Here is a 16911-nt window from a genome sequence, read left to right on the forward strand (position 1 = left end):
CTTCCAGAATACCATATTCGACTGTCAGTTTCATCCCAGACTGAAAAACCCACAAGAGTTCTCAGGTAAGGACTTTCCGTAACAGTCTTGCAGAGGAGACCTGGGGAATTTCAGTGGGGTTGGTGGTGGCTGGAGAGAAAGGATTTCTGTTTGTCTTTATCATGTAGCAGAGTCTGTCACAATCTAGCCCTTAAACATGCTACTCAGGACAGGTGAACTTTAGTCATTTTTATTCTGGAGGCAGATGTGGGAGAAGATCCAGAACTTCCAAGAACCTCGAGGAATTGGCTCAGCTTAAGGGGCACATGCTGGAGGAGCCATGTTCAGAGACAAATTCACAGCTCACAGCTGGCCAGGTATTCAGACAAATCCTTGCTTTTGCAGTGTTCTACTGAGGGCGCCCTACGGACAGAGAAAGAAAGCACAGATCAGGGGCACGCATCTATAGGGAGGTCAGAGGCTGGCGTCAGTGCCGTGGGAGAGTCCCAGAGAGAGCTTGGCCATCCAGGCCGCCTGCGGGTGGGGACTGCCGTGGTCCCAGTGTGAGCGCTTCAGAATATTCTCACTTTCACTCCAGAACAGTCTAACCCCCTCCCTAAACCCGGGGCAAATCCTATAGCATAGATTGTGCTGACATCACGGCTGGACACTGTGTGGAACCCCTGCGGGGGTTCTCACTCTACCTGTCCTGATCCTCTTACCAGGCAGACATCTTTTTAGGATCTTTCGCCACCTCCTTGACACAGACAATGTCGTCGCTGATGTCATTATCCATCAGTTCTGAAAGGAAAAGTGAGTGAGTGAGGAGGAGAAAAAACATCTTTCCTTTTTTTTGGGTCTCTTTCTTTTTTTCTGGAACTGGGGACGAAACCCAGGGGCATTCTACCTCCCAGCTACAACTTTCAGTTCTATTTTACTTCTTATTTTGAAACAGGGTATTCCTAAGTGCCCGAGGCTGGCCTGGAATTGGTGATCCTCATATCTGGGCTCCCAAGTACTGGAATTACAGGCTTGTGCCACCATGCCTGGCTTTTTTTTTTTTTGAAACCAGGGGCATTCCACCTTTGAGCTACACACCCAGCTCTTTTTCTTTTTTACTTTGAAACAGAGTCTCCCTAAATTGCTGAGGATTTTGCTAAATTGCTAAGGCTGGCCTTGACTTGCAGTCCTCCTTGTCTCAGCCTTCCAAGTCCTGGGATTACAGTTTTGCACTACTCTACCCGGCTCCTGTTTTCAATAATTGGTTCTTTTCTTGATAATTTTTCGAGGAGACTGTATTTCAGAAATCCTTCCTATCTCTGGAGTCCCCGGTCGGGTTTGCCTTCTGTTTTGCCTGGGGTTTCTTGTCTTTGCTTAGAATCTGCCTGCGTACTAACTCAGGACGTGATGGGGTAGGAGCGAGCGCCCTTGTTTCCGGGAACTGCGCAGAGTGCCCGGAGTGCAGCGAGGATGGCTAGCGGCAGGCTCAGGAGCCGGGACGGGTAGGGAGCGTGATCCGGAAGACGGAGGGAGTGTGAGAGGCGGGTTTATCGGGCCCATCCCGGTCCAGCTTTGAGGACGATGGGGGCCCTTGTGTGTCTGGCTCGCAGCTCCTCCAGCTCAGGCTGAGGCCAGGCGCTGGGGGCGACACATTCGGCTTCACTCCATCTTGCCTGCCTCCCCCAGCCCGCAGGGGAGGCCCAGCCCTTACTGCTGCAGGGGATGTTGCAGAGGCTTTCTGCAGAAGGCTTCTCGTTTTCGCACCACGAGTCGCTCAGCTGGAAGATCCCGTAGGCATTGCTGCCATCGGCATTTGTTCCCTTAAAGGCCTGGGTGTCGAAGCTGCTCTCAGACTCAGCCAAGCAGACCCCTGGGTCAGAGGAAGCAAAAGGTGTGAATAGAAGAGGGAGAGTGGTCTACGATGGGAGCCAATGAAGAGGCCGCTGGAAAGGTGACGCTGCATTAGTGTCACCAGAATTCAGAGCCTGCTTTTAAGACCTACATGAAAAAACAATGAGATTCTCGATATGACAGGTTATTTATTGGATACTGGAGATTGAATCCAGGGGCTATCTCTGAGCTATACCCCAGCCCTTTTTATTACTTATTTTGAAACAGGGTCTCATTTTGTTGTTGAGGTGGGCCTCAGACCCATGATCCTCCTGTCTTAGCCTCCCAAGTATTGGGATTACAGGTGTGTGCCATCTGTAATCCCTGTAATTAATTTTGGTTTCTATATGAAGATAGAAAAGAGGTGGAGCAGAACCCTAAGGAGGAAGGACAGAAAAAACAAGCTTAGGGGTGGCAAAACTGACTAGGTTTGGCATAGAGACTGAGAAAGGTATTCAAGAGAAATGGGCAGTTTCGCATCTTCTTACTGACAGGTGGGTGGCTGAGCATCTGGGTCCTCTTGCACCCTGTCTACCCCTCACCCTCACTCTCACAGTCTCCCTTGTGACACTGGTAGAAAAGTCTAGACAAACTTAGAAAGTGTGGGTTACTGTTATAATTATCTTAAAATAACTTTTATTTAGTTATACGTTTATGAAAGTTGATATTTATGTGTGGGATGCTGAGGACTGAACCTAGGACCTGGTGCATGCTAGGCAAGTACTCTACCACTGAGCTACATCCCCAGCCCTGGAGCTATTTTTGGTAGATAAAATGGCAGAGAAGTCCATAGGCGGCAGTTCCTATTGTGCTCCAAGACAAATCAGCGGTTGAACATTTACTAAACAGTGGTAGAGCATGCATGAACCCAGCACACAACTAAGATACAATGAGGCAGGTGAAACCCAGGTGACAGTAGTACAAAGGCCGTAGTTAGGTCAGCCTCTGTGTCTGCCCAGATGTTCCAGATCATCGGATGGCAAGGCCATTTTGGAGAGGAGAGCATCTATTATAGATATGATAGTTCCTGATGGAGAGTTAGAGAGGGAGAGCAGTTGGGAATTCCAGGGTGAAGGGGCAGGGACACAGGGACCAGAGAACCTTGACAGGAGAGGAAATCACCAAGGGAAAGGGAGAGGAGGCTAGCTTGGAGGAGTCTTTTTTTTTTTTTTTTTTTTTTTTTGGTGGTACTGGGGGTGGAACCCAGAGGCTTTCTACCTCTGGGCTATACTCCCAGACCTATTTTATATTTTATCTGGAAACGGGGTCTCACTAAGTTGCTGAGAGCCTCACTAAGTAGCTGAGGCTGGCTTCGAAACTGTGCGATCCTCCTGTCTCAGCCTCCCAAGTGCAGGGATTACAAGCGTGCGCCTCCACGACCGGCTGAAGAGTCTTTTGAGGCAGAGACAGAAAGGACAGATGGGAAGTTCATACTCACAGTCTGCCAGGCTATAGCCTTGGACGCCGTCCATTCCCTGGGCCTTCAGGTCCTGGGCCACCTGACACTTGGTGAAGACCTTGGCCTTGTAAGCTGCAAAGAAGCAGCTGAGAAGGGAGAAGATGAGAATGGACCTCATTTCTGCAGCCAGCAGCACCAGGACTGGCAAGTCTGGGCACTGTCACCTCTTATACCCGCTGGGCACAAAGCTGTCTCTGAGTGGCCATGACGTTGGCATCTGTGTCAGGAAGAACTTGGTTGCTTTAGGGTAATTCCCTAAACTGGTCCAACCGGTGTGAACTTCATAGAAGGAGGCAAAACTAAGAATGAGCAGTACTGGGGATAATACCTTGGGGGTCGTGGTGGTCCTGGGCCAGTGCAAATGCACAGAAAGGGGAGATGTTGTGGAGAAAGGGGAGTTGATAGGAAAAAGAAGCGGATTTTCAATGTTCTTTTGTTGTAATGTCCCAGTGTGGGTTCTGTCTGTATGCTCCACTGAATTTTGGCTCATTATCTGTGTGCCGGTATTGGGAAACATTTTTGGTACTAATTTCAGAAACATCTTTGGTACTAATTTCAATATGTATTGACTTCAAATGCTTTGGCATTAATTTTAAAATGTAGAAGGTAGTCAGAACTTGGGTGTCCTGCAGGGACTCAGGCAGAGAAGGAACCTTGCAGGGTTCCTGGAATAGAGATAGCTCAGGGCCTTTGCATTCTAAAGAAAAGTTTTACATAATAAATAACTTCTAGCAGACAAACTAAGATTCCCCAAGGATGTGGGAGGATGCCACAAGCCTTCAAGAGATCCCTGACTTCAATAATCAATTAACACATTTTGGGGTGTAACAAAAGGCTTGGGTCTGTACCAGAGACAGGGTGGGCCTACAGGAAAAAAAAATCATCACATCTAAAGCCGGGCTTAGTGGCACAAGTTTGTAATCCCAGCATGTGGGAGGCTGAGACCAGAGGATCGTGGTTTGCAGACAGCCTGAGCTACTTAGTGAGGCCCTCTGCAACTCAGTGAGACCTGGTTTCAAAATAAAGAATAAAAAATAGGGCAGGGGGTATAGCTTGGAGATTGAATGCCCCTGGGTCCCATCCCCAGACCTACACACACACACACACACAAAAAAAAAAAAAAAAAAAAAAAAAAGATTTGCCCCTGATTGACACCTCTTGTCGGGTCAGGAAGATGATTGGTTAAGCAAAGATATGGGATAAAAATCTTTATAAAAACTGTTCGGAAGCCGGGTGTGGTGGTGCATGCTTGTGATCCCAGCATTCGGGAGGCTGAGACTGGAGGATCACGGTTTGCAGACAGCCTCAGCTACTTAGTGAGGCCCTCTGCAACTTAGTGAGACCCTGTTTCAAAATAAAGAATAAAAAAAAAAAATAGGGCAGGGGATGTAGCTCGGTGGTCAAATGCCCCTGGGTTCCATCCTGAAAAAAACCCCAAACAAAGAAACTGTTCGGTATTCAAAACCCAGTGACTTATTTTCAAGTCACTCCACTTTGTCTCTCTATGACGTAGTGCTTTAATTTCTGTCCTATCTTTCTGCCATTGTAATAAATTGCTCAAGCTTACAGCAGAAGAGTTCGAGCTATTCTTTTCTAAAATAGCTAAGAATAAGAACCAGTGGCTACATCTCACACCAGTACAGTTTTGTTGTCCCATAGTAACAATCTGCGGATCATTTGGGTGTAATTCAGCAGTTCTTTCAGCGTAAAGAACGCCTAAAACTCCCAGTGGCCAAGCTCATCACGCCTTCCAGGGACTCAGAACGGAGCTCAAAACAAGAAAAGAAATACGCCAGCCTCATGGCTGAGGGCGTGGCAGTGGCGCCATATTGCCAGCAGCGACAGAGAGTTCACTATGCCCCGTGCCAGCTCCTGATCAGTGTGAACAATAACCATGAGTGAAATTCCGGCCCCTATAGGAGAAATCCCTGTACTGCATTCCCAGGGACTTGCAGAGCTTTGATAATCTGCTTGGGTCTGAGATTTTGCAGTCCAACCCAGTTAAGGAGTAGCGGTGGCAGAGATACTACACCCTAGTCGCAGCTCCACATGGGAAAATGCCCAGCCTGGTACTCCCATGGTCATGCGCAGCCTCGATTAACTCCCTGGGTCTGAGACTTTGTGATACAACCCAGTAAAGGAGTAGTAGCGGCTGAAATTACCACAGACTTGAGATACAGAGCACCCTAAGTGAAGTCGTAGTGACCCAGGGAAGGCACAAACTTCTGAAATCATGGGAAAGAGGAACAACAATAGAGCAATGAATGCCCACAACCCCATATTATCAGAACCTGATAACACAAAAATTCAGAGATCTCCAAAAGATCAAATCAGGAATATAACTGTAGAAATAATACAGGACCTTCGAAAAGAATTTAGAGAGGGTCTAAAAGAAATAAAGGATGCAATCATTGAGGTAAAGGCCTCAATTCAAAGTATAAACAATCGATTAGACCACATGGAATCTTGCTCCTAGAAGATGATCACTTCAAAAACGAATGCATAATTTATAACTTAGAAAAAAAAATCAGACAGCAGGAATCTGACATTGAAGAAATATGGGCCCATTTTAAGAGAGCTAACCTAAGAATAATCAGAATATAGGAGGGAAAAGAAGGTGAAACCTAAGGGATCAATAATTTCTTCAAAGAAATAATAGAAAAATTTCCAAACATAGAGCAAGAGGTCAATACACAAGTCCAGGGAAACTTATAGAACTCCCTTTAGACAGGATCAGAGAAGAGGTTCCCCACGCCACATAATTGTCAAAATGACCAATGTGGAAGCCAAGCAGAGAATCTTAAAGGCAACAAAAACAAAAGGCCAAGTGACATTCAGAGGCAAACCAATTAGAATCACTCCAGACTTCCCAAACCAAGTCATGAAAGCCAGAAGGGCTTGGAGTAACATATTCCAAACTCTGAAAGAAAACAACTTCCAGCCAAAAATTTCCTACCCAGCAAAACTATCTATCAAATTAGATGGGGAAATAAAAAGCTTCCATGACAAACAAATACTGAAGGAATTTGTATCTTCAAAACCAGCGCTAGAGAAAATACTCAAAGAGATTAACTACAAAGAAGAAATAGTTAATACACACCAGAACCAGAGAAACAAGATTTTCCATCCAGCAGACAACTAAGATTGGTTATCTTTGGAGATTCATTATTTATTTTAGTCTTTTACCTATTTCTAAATTGTATTGTTTGCTTTTATTGTTGCTAATTTTTAGGATTTCTATTTGGAATATTAGTATACCTTCAGATATAGCATTTGGAAATATTTTAACCCATTCTATAAGTAACTTCTAACTCTCTTTACATTGTCTTTGGATGTACAATTTTTTTATTTTTTAGGAAGTTTGTTTATTCTTTTGTTGCCTGTGCCTTTGAAATCATATCCAAGAAATCACTGCCAATTTCAAGGTTGTGAAGTGTTATGACCCAGGTTTTCTTCTAAAAGTTTATAGTCTTAAGATTTACATTTAGGTCTTTCATCTATTTTGAGTTAATATTTGTATATGGGATTAGGTAAGGGTCCAGTTTTATTCTTTTTCATGTAATTATTATTTTTCAACAATATTTAGTGAAAAGATTATTATTTCCTTTATCAAAATGTTCTTGGAAACCGTGTCAAAAGTAACTTGACCATATATGGAAGAATTTATTTCTAGGCTTTTTATTTTACTCCACTGGTTTATATATCTGCCTTTATATCAGTACTACACTGTTTCAATTATTGTAGCTTTACAAGGTTTGAAATCAGAAAATGTACGTCTTCTAGCTTTGTTCTTTTTCGAGATTGTTTTGGGTATTTAGAGTTCATGTTTCATGTTAAGAAGATTTTTTTCTGAAAAATAAATAAATAAATGTATAAAAAATCTTTAAAGATCAGAAATAATCCCACAGAATTTTAAATGAAATTCGTTAAAAACACTATCTGAGCTGGGTATGGTGGTCATGCTTGTAACCCCAGTACTTGGGAGGCTGAGACAGGAGGATCATAGGTTTCTGGCTAGCCTTAGCTACTTAGGGATGACCTCTGCAACTTAGTGAGACACTGTTTCAAAATAAAGAATAAAAAATCAGGCTGGGGGTGTAGCTTGAAGGTAGAATGCCCCTGGGTTCAATTTCTAGTACCAAAAAAACAAAAACAAAAAAACAAAGCCAAAATAAAAAAGCACAATCTGAGCTGGGCGTGGTGGTATTTGCCTGTACTCACAGTACTTGGGAGGCTGAGACAGGAAGAGCACAGGTTCAAGGACAGCCTGAGCAATTTAGCGAGACCCTCATCAACTTAGTGAGCTCCTGTTTCAGAATGAAAAATAGAGAAATTAATTGTATCCTTTGCATTTAATTTTCACAGCACTTCTGTGATGCATGCATTATTATTTCTTTCATTTTACAAAGTGAGGCATCTGAGACTCATAGACGCTGAGGAAAAACACAATCTGAGCTGGGCATGGTGGTGCACGCTTGTAACCCCAGTACTTGGGAGGCTGGGGTGAGAGAGCTGGGATCAAATCATGGATATGTTTGCTTCCTTGCCCTGCACCACATCACCAGGTGCATTTGATGAAAAAGATGAGCTTTTCAATTGGAATGTCTGGCTTAAGGCATACGCAGAGGACTGCCGATGGGGGCCAGGTGAGGTGGGAGAGTTGGAGCTTTCTCAAAAACTTTAAAATTGTACTATGAAGCAGCCACATAGTTTGTGAAGACCCTGGGACCCACCTTCTGGGACCCACCTTCTGGGACCCACCTTCTGGGACCCTTGGAGTGTGTATCTCCTGGACTTTTCCCCACCTCTCTCTTGAGTGTGTTTTCAATGCCCTTCACCTGGGGACTACACTTAGATGCCCTGGGGAATGGTGTGAGTGGTGCATCTTGAAGAGGACCCTATTCTTTGCTCTGGGCCTCAAACCCTCAATCCTCCTGTCTCAGCCTCCCAAGTATGCCAGGGGTGTGTGCCACCAGGCCCAGCCCTTTGTTTCTACCCTCATCCCCTTCATCTTCAGAAGCCTGGCCTTCTCCCTGCTCTGAAAATCAAGTGTGTGTGTGTGTGTGTGTGTGTGTGTGTGTGTGTGTGTGTGTTTGTGTGTGTGTTTTCCTGGAGATTGAACCCGGAGGCATTCTACCTCCAAGCACACCCCCAGCCTGATTTTATTTCTTATTTGGAAACAGGATCTCAGTAGGTTGCTGAGAGCCTAAGGTGTCAAGGCTGGTATTGGTATATCACATACAATACCTCAAGAAACACATCAATAAAGTTCTAATTAAAAAACTAGTTGGACGTGGTGGCGCACGCTTGTAATCCCCATGCTTGGGAGGCGGAGACAGGAGGATCACGCAGGTTTGAAGCCAGCCTTGCTGGCTTAAGAGACCCTGTTTCCAAATAAAAGTATAACATAGGTCAGGGAGTGTAGCCCCGAGGTAGAAGGGCTTCCAGGAACCCCAGTACCACCAAGAAGAAAAAAAAATTAAAAAACTAGAATTTTTTTGGGTGCTGGGGATTGAATAAAGGAACCTGTGCATGCTAATCACGGGGTTACTCTTTTTACTTGTCCATCTTCTTATGGGAGATCTGTGACAAGAAACTCATACGCCTGTGAGGAGAGAGAGGGCCTCTTGCCACTGGACTTTATTCAGGACATAGTAACTATATATGCAGTTAGAGCCCTCATAATGTTATAACAACAAAGAAGTTTTTATATATAAACATAAAAGTAACAGCATTAAAGAGCTTGAAGGAGAACTAGATACGTTTTCACACAGTAATCTGCAAGGACACCTTCTGTTTTCCAGCCAGGTGATCTTCCCAGCTTTAGTGGGACCTGCCTTTGGGTTTTCCCCAGCCATGCTCAAGGCCACCGCCTGTTCTCGGAGTTTAGCAATCAGCCTGTCAGAAAACACATGAACGCCAGGTGTGGTGGCGCACGCTTGTAATCCCCGCGCTTGGGAGGCTGAGACAGGAGGATCACATAGGTTTGAAGCCAGCCTCAGTTACTTAGTGAGACTTTCAGCAACTTAGTGAGACCTTGCTTCCAAATAAAGTATAAAAAAGGTCTGGGAGTATAGCCCGGAGGTAGAAAGCCTCTGGGTTCCACCCCTAGTACCACCACCAAAAAAAAAAAAAAAAAAGAAAACACATTATGGGTCTGGGACCCTTCACTGTCACTGAGGTACACCTCCAGCCTTCCCCCCGGTTTTCAAGAGACAGTGTCTTTCTGGGCGTGGCGGCACATACCTGTCATCTCAGCTACTAGGAAGGCTGAGGCAGGAGGATTGCAAGTTTGAGGCCAGGCTTGGGAAACTTAGTGAGACTTTGTCTCAAAAGATAAAAAAAGGTCTGGAGATATAGTGCAGTGGCAGAACATCCCTGTGTTCAATGAGAGAGAGACACACACACACACACACAGAGAGAGAGAGAGAGAGAGAGAGAGAGAGAGAGAAGAGAGAAGAGAGAAGAGAGAAGAGAGAAGAGAGAAGAGAGAAGAGAGAAGAGAAATAGAGAAATAGATTGATGATTTCATTTTGTGCCTATTGCCCAGGCTGGACCTGAACCCCTGAGCTCTAATGATCCTCCTGCCTCAGACAGGAGGATCTACACGTACTGGGACTACAGGTGCACACCACCAACACAAGCTTTTGTCTTTTTTTTTTTTTTTTCAGTACTGAGGATGGAACACAGGGGCATTCAACTTCTGAGCTACGCCCCCAGCCCCATTTTTTGTTCTTTGTTTTTGAAACAGGGTCTCACTAAGTTGCAGAGGGCCTCACTAAGTAGCCGAGGCTGGCCACGAACTAGATCCTCCTGTCTCAGCCTCCCAAGTACTGGGATTACAAGCATGCACCACCACACCAGGCTAGTTTTTGTCATTTTTAAAGCATCCAAAGAGTCTCTGATAAAGGTAAACATTCCAAATCCTCTTGCTGGTTTTGTACCAGGTTTCTAAATGTATTAATGTACCAGTATTGAGAAAGATTTCCAATTTAAAAAATATATCTTTGGTAGTAAAGAAAGCCAGGAGCGTCAGGGGAAAGGGCCTCTTTACATTTCTAAAGAGAGACAAACTTCCTCAAGGATGGGAGGAAATCCCAGATAGTATGTGTTAAGCAACTTAACACATTTTGGGAGTATAACAAAAGGTGTGGGGTCTGTACTGGGAGACATAGCTCCCACCCCTCAGAGCAGATACCTGGGCGAGGGCAGCATATCTACATATCAAAGGACCTGCCACAGACTTGGTCGGGATAAGAACACTCAGCATGCAGGGACTTTTGGTGAATTCGCTCAAATCACCCCCCTGTGCCATTTCTGAATGGCACGGGGCTTTAACTGACTTCTGTATTTCTATCTTTTTAATAAACTTCTTTAAATCTTCAGCAAGAGTCCGGGCTGATGTGTATTCACCATTAGCTCAGGACAAGAACCTGCGCTTTTTATCTTTGTGTGGTTTTGTTGGGGGAATTATTTCTCCCCTTCCACTGCAACATGTTTCACTGTAACAGTTTTGACTTCTCTGTTCTCATTTAGTTCCCTCCTTCCTTCCTTCTAGTACATATCTAGCATCAAAGACAGGAGCCCAGAGAGAAACCTGCAGAGCAGTGGCCTAATTGGTCTCCTGGGCTTCAGGCAGGAGGTGTGGCTCCAGATCTCCTCTCTCTGACCTCTGCTGTCCCAGGGCAGAACTCTGTACACAGACGAGCCTCTCAGCCACTGCACCCTCTACAGACTTTAGGTCCAGATGTTTTGTTTCTTCATTTGAAGCCCCTCATGAGATGTGCTCTGTACCATCTCCCTAACCTTCCTCTTTAGACCTGTTGACCCTCTTTTCCCATCCTGGCCACTCTGGGTGAAGGGTCTGCAAATGTTCCCACTGGCATTATTGTCCTGCTCCTTGCGTTTTTTTTTTCTTCAGTATTTATTAATTCATTTTTCTCTTTTCTTTTTCTTGTTTTGTTGGTACTGGAGATTGAACCCAGGATTATTCTACCTCTGAGCTGCACCCCCAGCCATTTTTATTTTTTTTTGTTTTGAAATAGGGTCTTGCTAGTTTGCTAAGAGTCTCACTATATTTCTGAGGCTGGCCTTGAACCTGTGATCCTCCTCTCTTAGCCCCCCAAATCCTGGGATTACAGGTGTGCACCACTACATCTGACTTATTGCAATTTTGATACCTACCAATTGTAGTAGGAAAACTGAAGTTATCTCATTTTCCTAGACATCTACTTTCAATCCCAGCCTCTGTTTTTTTTTTTTTTTTTTTTTTTTTTTAACTGATGTGGTCTCTAGCACATCCAACTTTGAGGAAGGGACTAAACTGAAATTGACTTAGAAGTCAACAGCTGTCCTTTCCCTCTCAGCGGATCCTGTCTTAAGACCAACTCTTCCCAGAGCCTACAAAGTGCCCCCTTTACCTCTTGGTTCTTGAGGCTGTAGATGATGGGGTTGACCATGGGCGTGAGAACAGTGTAGAGGACAGAGAAGGCCTTTCGGAGCGAGGGGGCCATGTGGTTTGTTGGGGCCACATAGACTACAATGAGGGTGCCGTAAAACACTCCTACCACGCTGAGGTGGGAGGAGCAGGTGGAGAAGGCTTTCTGCCTCCCAGGGCCTGCAGGTATTCGAAGCACGGCCCTCAGGACAAAGGCATAAGATGTCACAATCAGCAGAAAGGGAGCCAGGGTCAGGAAGCCCGAGATGCCAACTCCAGCTCCCCACAGGATCCCTACATCCCCACAGAACAGTCTGATGACCGGGGCGAAGTCACAGAAGTAATGGTCAATCTCCCTGCAGCCCGGACAGAGGGACAGCGGGGCCGCCAGAGCCAGAGTGACAGCGGAGAAGAAAAAGCCGCTGAGCCAAGAAGCTGCGGCCAGGCAGCTGCAGAACCAAGCGCTCATGAGGACGGGGTAGCGGAGGGGGTGGCAGATGGCCAGGTAGCGGTCGTAGGACATGGCAGAGAGCAGGAGGCACTCAGCTGCAGCCAGCGAGGCAAACATGTAGAATTGGAGCAGACAGCCGGCCAGCGAGATGGCTCCCCTCCCTTCCAGGAGGCTCTGCAGGAGCCGAGGGGTGATGTTGGAGGTATAGCCGATCTCCAGCAGAGAGAAGTGGCAGAGGAAGAAGTACATGGGTGTGTGAAGTGTCCGGCTGGAGGCCACAGCCAGCATGATGAGGAGATTACCCCCGACTGTCACCACATAGATGGCCAGAAAGAGGACGAAGGGGAGGAAGCCTAAGGACTGCAACTCCCCAAAGCCCACCAGGACCAGCCAGGCCGTCTGGTTCTCACAGTCACCACTGCCCTGCCTCCTCATCTAGAGCTGAGTCCAAGGGAGGAGAGAAAGGAGACAGCATTAACCACATCCTATTGAGGCCACATCCTATGTTTGGCTTATTTATTTACATATCAGCTGCTAGCACCGCAGCCGGCCTTGTCATCTCCTCTTACAAAAGAGAGACAGAAATCCAATCCATTTAGGTCAAATATTCAGAGTTTCTATGGCAGAGTCAGGATTTGAATCCAGATTTGCTTGGCTCCAAAACTCCTGCAGACTATTGTTCTATAGTGCTTTCCCAAACCCTTTTTGAGCGATAGAAATGTCAGAATTATGCAGGTGTAGTGGCACACACCTGTATTCCCAGCACGTGGGAGGCTGATAGAGGAGGATTACATGTTCTAGGCCAGCCTCAGCAATTTATTATTATTATTTTTTTGTGGCATGTGCGATTGAACCTAGAGGAATTCTACCTGTGAGGTATACCCCCAGCCCTACTTTATTTTTTATTTTGAAACAGGGTCTCACTAAGTTATGGAGAGCCTCATTAAGTTACTAAAGCTGGCTGTGAACCTGTGATCTTCCTGTCTCAGCCTCCCAAGTACTGGGATGACAGGCATTCACCACCATGCCAGGCTTCAGCCTCAGCAGTTTATTAAGGCCCTCAGCAATTAAGCATGATCCTGTTTCAAAATAAAAAAATGAAATAGGGCTGGAGGTGCAGGTCAGAGGTAAAACATCCTGGGTTCAATCTCCATTACTAAAAAAAAAAAAAAAAATCAGAATTAGCATCTTCCATCAGTAGGGGACATTGCTTGGTGGTCTTCCTGAGCACCAGTGGGAGAGCCATACTTGGCACTCTTTGGGGAGGGCAGGAGTGGCACCGTGGGGAGTGGTCCTACCCTGAAGACATGTACATCCCTGAGGTGGCCGGTCATCTCGGCTATTTTCACTTTCAAACAATTTAGAGTTGGAGATCCGAGCCGGGGGTGGTGGTGCATGCTTCTCATCCCAGCATTCAGGAGGCTAGGACAGGAGGATACCGGTTCGTGGACAGCCTCAGCTACTTAGTGAGGCCCTCTGCAACTTAGACCCTGTTTCAAATAAAGAATAAAAAATAGGGCAGGGGTATAGCTTGGAGGTAGAAGGCCTCTGGGTTCCATCCTGAGACCCACAAAAACAAAAAACAAACAAACACAAACATGAAAACAAAGAATTGGAGATCCAGATAAGCAATCTCTATTCTCTACTCTGTGGGAGATGCAATATAAAAAAATCTGAATTGGCCCAGATCCCACTCCCCTGGGAAGCCTTTCTTTCTAGACAAATGACCTGGAGAGCCTTGGAAAAAAGATTTCTAAAATTTGCCCACTCTCTGGTGAGTTTGGCAGAAGCTGAGGATTTTCTTTCATTTTTTGATTCTTTTACCCTCTATTCTCTATACAGATCAAATGTTTATTTTACCTAACCATGGGTTCTTTAGAAATTTCTACCCTAATATAGTTTTTGTTCTTTTATTGCCATACTACCTAACACCAACCACACAATGGGACCTTGATAAATAGTTATGAAAAAAAATAAATAAAGTAATAAATTAGTTGCAATAATTTTCTAAGAGCAAATTGCCATGAAAAATTGTAGCATGTGACAATAATTGGGCCAGAGAAAGAGACATTGAAATGACTACTAAAAGAGAGAAAGAGTCTCTGGATATTCCTCTAATTAAGGAAATATTGTAATATTGCCACTCAGAGCTTGAGATGGTCTTATGATTAAGAATAGACATGAGCTGGGTGAGGTGGCACATGTGTCTGTAATCCCAGTACTTGGGAGGCTGAGAAAAGGAGGATCGCAGGTTCAAGGTCATCCTCAGCAACTTATCCAGACTCTTGACTACTTGGTGAGACTTTGTTTCAAAATGAAAATAAAAAGGCCTAGGGATGTGTAGCTTGGAGGTAGAATGCCTCTAGGTTCAATCTCCAGTTATCAAAATAAAAAAAAAAAAGAAAAAGAATAGAAATGGAACTAAAAGACAATGTGTGTATGCGTGTGTGTGTGTGTGTGTGTGTGTGTGTGTGTGTGTGTGTGTGTGATGGGGGAAATGAGAAAGCTCAACATGTTATTTTTTTTGGTGTTTGTATGTGGGGTATTGTGGACTGAACCCAAGGGGCAGTCTACCTCTGGGCTACACCTCCAGTCCTATTTTATTATTTGTTTTGAAACAGGGTCTCACTGGGTTGCCAAGAGTCTTGGTACATTGTGAGATTGTCCACAAACCTGAGATCCTCCTGTCTCAGCCTTCCTAGTTCTGGGATCACAGACATGCACCACCATGCTAGGCAAGCCTCTACATTTTTGACGTTCAAGAAGATGCCATTCTACATTTAGAGATGGCAACAAGAACACTGTGTGTGTGTGTGCGCGTGTTACCAGGGATGGAATCCAGGGGCATTTTACCTTCAAGCTATACCCCAAGCCCAGCTTTTTTTCCCTTTGAAATAGGGTATCAGTAAGTTGCAGAGGGCTTCAGTAAGTTGCTGAGGCTGGCTGCAAACCTGAAATCCTCCTGTCTCAGCCTTCCAAGTACTGGGATTACAAGCATGCGACACCTTGCCCAGTGAACATAGGATTTTTATGTTCTGCCCTGGTCCTACCTTTTCCCCTGGGCTTACATCATGCACATACACATTTAACCATATGATGGTACAGAGAGCAAATTGAGTGCTTTCATATGTATTTGAACATATTTTGTCTTTATCCTAATGACTTCTTAAAGAGCTAGGAAGAAACTAGAGAGTTAGGACATTTGACAAAGAGTTTGAATAAAGAAAGAAACGAATAAAACCCAAACCAACCAACAAATCAACTGACTCCGGATTTCTGAAGGGACTTGACTTTGAACTGATGCTTATGATAAAAAAGTTACTATTAGCTGGGCGTGGTGGCGCACGCTTGTAATCCCAGCATTCGGGAGGTGGAGACTGGAGGATCGCGGTTCGCGGACAACCTCAGCTACTTAGTGAGGCCTTTCGCAACTCAGTGAGAGCCTGTTTCAAAATAAAAAATAAAAAATAGGACTGGGGGTGTAGTTCAGAGGTAGAATGCCCCTGGGATCCATCCCCGGTACTAGAAAAAAAAAAGTTACTATTAGCTGGGTGTAGTGGCAAATGGCTGTAATTCCAGTACTTGGGAGGCAGAGACAGGAGGATTGCAGGTTTGAGGACAGCCTCAGCAATTTAGTAAGCTCCTAACCTCAGCAACTTAGCAATACCCTGTTTCAAAAAAATAAATGAATCCAGGTGTGGTGATGCATACTTCAATCCCCAGTACTTGAGAAGCTGATACAGGAGGATTGCAGGTTTGTGGCTAGCCTCAACTATTTAGTGAGGCCCTCTGCTGCTTACTGAGACCCTGTATCAAAATAAAGAATAAAAAATGGGGCTGGGGACATAACTCAGAGGTAGAATGCCCCTTGGTTAAAAAAACAAAAGGATAAAAAAACAAGCTGGAAGCTTGGTGGTAGAATGCCTGAATTCAATTCCTGGTACCAAACAAACATAAAAGCAAACAAACACACAAACAAACAAAAAACAAAAGAAAAAACTCATTATTGATTTCACTGACTAGTGAATTTGAATTTGAACTTGATTCTTGGTGAAAATTTTTTTCAATAAATTTTATTGAAATTCATATGTCCTTTTTCTACTTTCTTCTGTTCTATTAAATTACTAATGGCCTCCATAAAGGACGTGTGAATATTCACAGTATGACTAGCATTACAAAGCTCCTGGTGATTCCTTGTGAGACAGCTTCCATGTTCAAGTATATATAGTCCAGGGACTCATGAAGAGGAGGTAACTTTTTCTTTCATGAGCCAGCTATCCCCCCAGCCCACCTGAAAGTGATTATTATTATTATTTTTCAGTACTGGGATGATTCTTAAAGGGCTAAATATTGTTATTTACAGCATTATTTTTTGTGTAAAACATGGTAAGGCTCAGGAAATAGGGTCAGAGTCGGGGGGAATGGAGTTTCTGCCAAGAGCTGCCAGAAGTGTGTGGCAAATAGGGACCGTATCATTCGAACCTGCTGAGAAAAACCCATGACATTAAAGAAACACGGAAAGCTCTCTTTCAGATCTGTTTAGGTTGGGCCAGGCAGAGGCAGTCTTCTCTGTAGGCAGAGAGCAGTGTTGACCCAGTTGAATTTAGATACTCAACTCAGTGGGGGGCTGACCTGCTGCAGGCTCGCAGTCGCTTTTTCTCTTCTGGAAGTCTCTTTCCTTGGACTAAATTTTTC

General features: G+C 44.8%; 1 protein-coding gene across 1 annotated transcript; it reads right to left on the reverse strand.

Annotated features, from left to right (window-relative positions):
- Positions 1 to 453: 453 nt before the first annotated feature.
- On the reverse strand, positions 454 to 12651 carry LOC308269539 (olfactory receptor 11A1-like; the record flags this gene model as incomplete). Its single annotated transcript, XM_080704902.1, has 5 exons — positions 454 to 595; positions 702 to 780; positions 1691 to 1849; positions 3308 to 3414; positions 11717 to 12651. The coding sequence occupies 5 exons, from the start codon at positions 12649 to 12651 to the stop codon at positions 454 to 456; spliced, it is 1422 nt and encodes a 473-aa protein (XP_080561028.1).
- Positions 12652 to 16911: the final 4260 nt, after the last annotated feature.

Source organism: Muscardinus avellanarius, assembly GCF_963383645.1.
Source record: "Muscardinus avellanarius genome assembly, chromosome: 11".
Lineage (NCBI taxonomy): Eukaryota > Metazoa > Chordata > Mammalia > Rodentia > Gliridae > Muscardinus > Muscardinus avellanarius.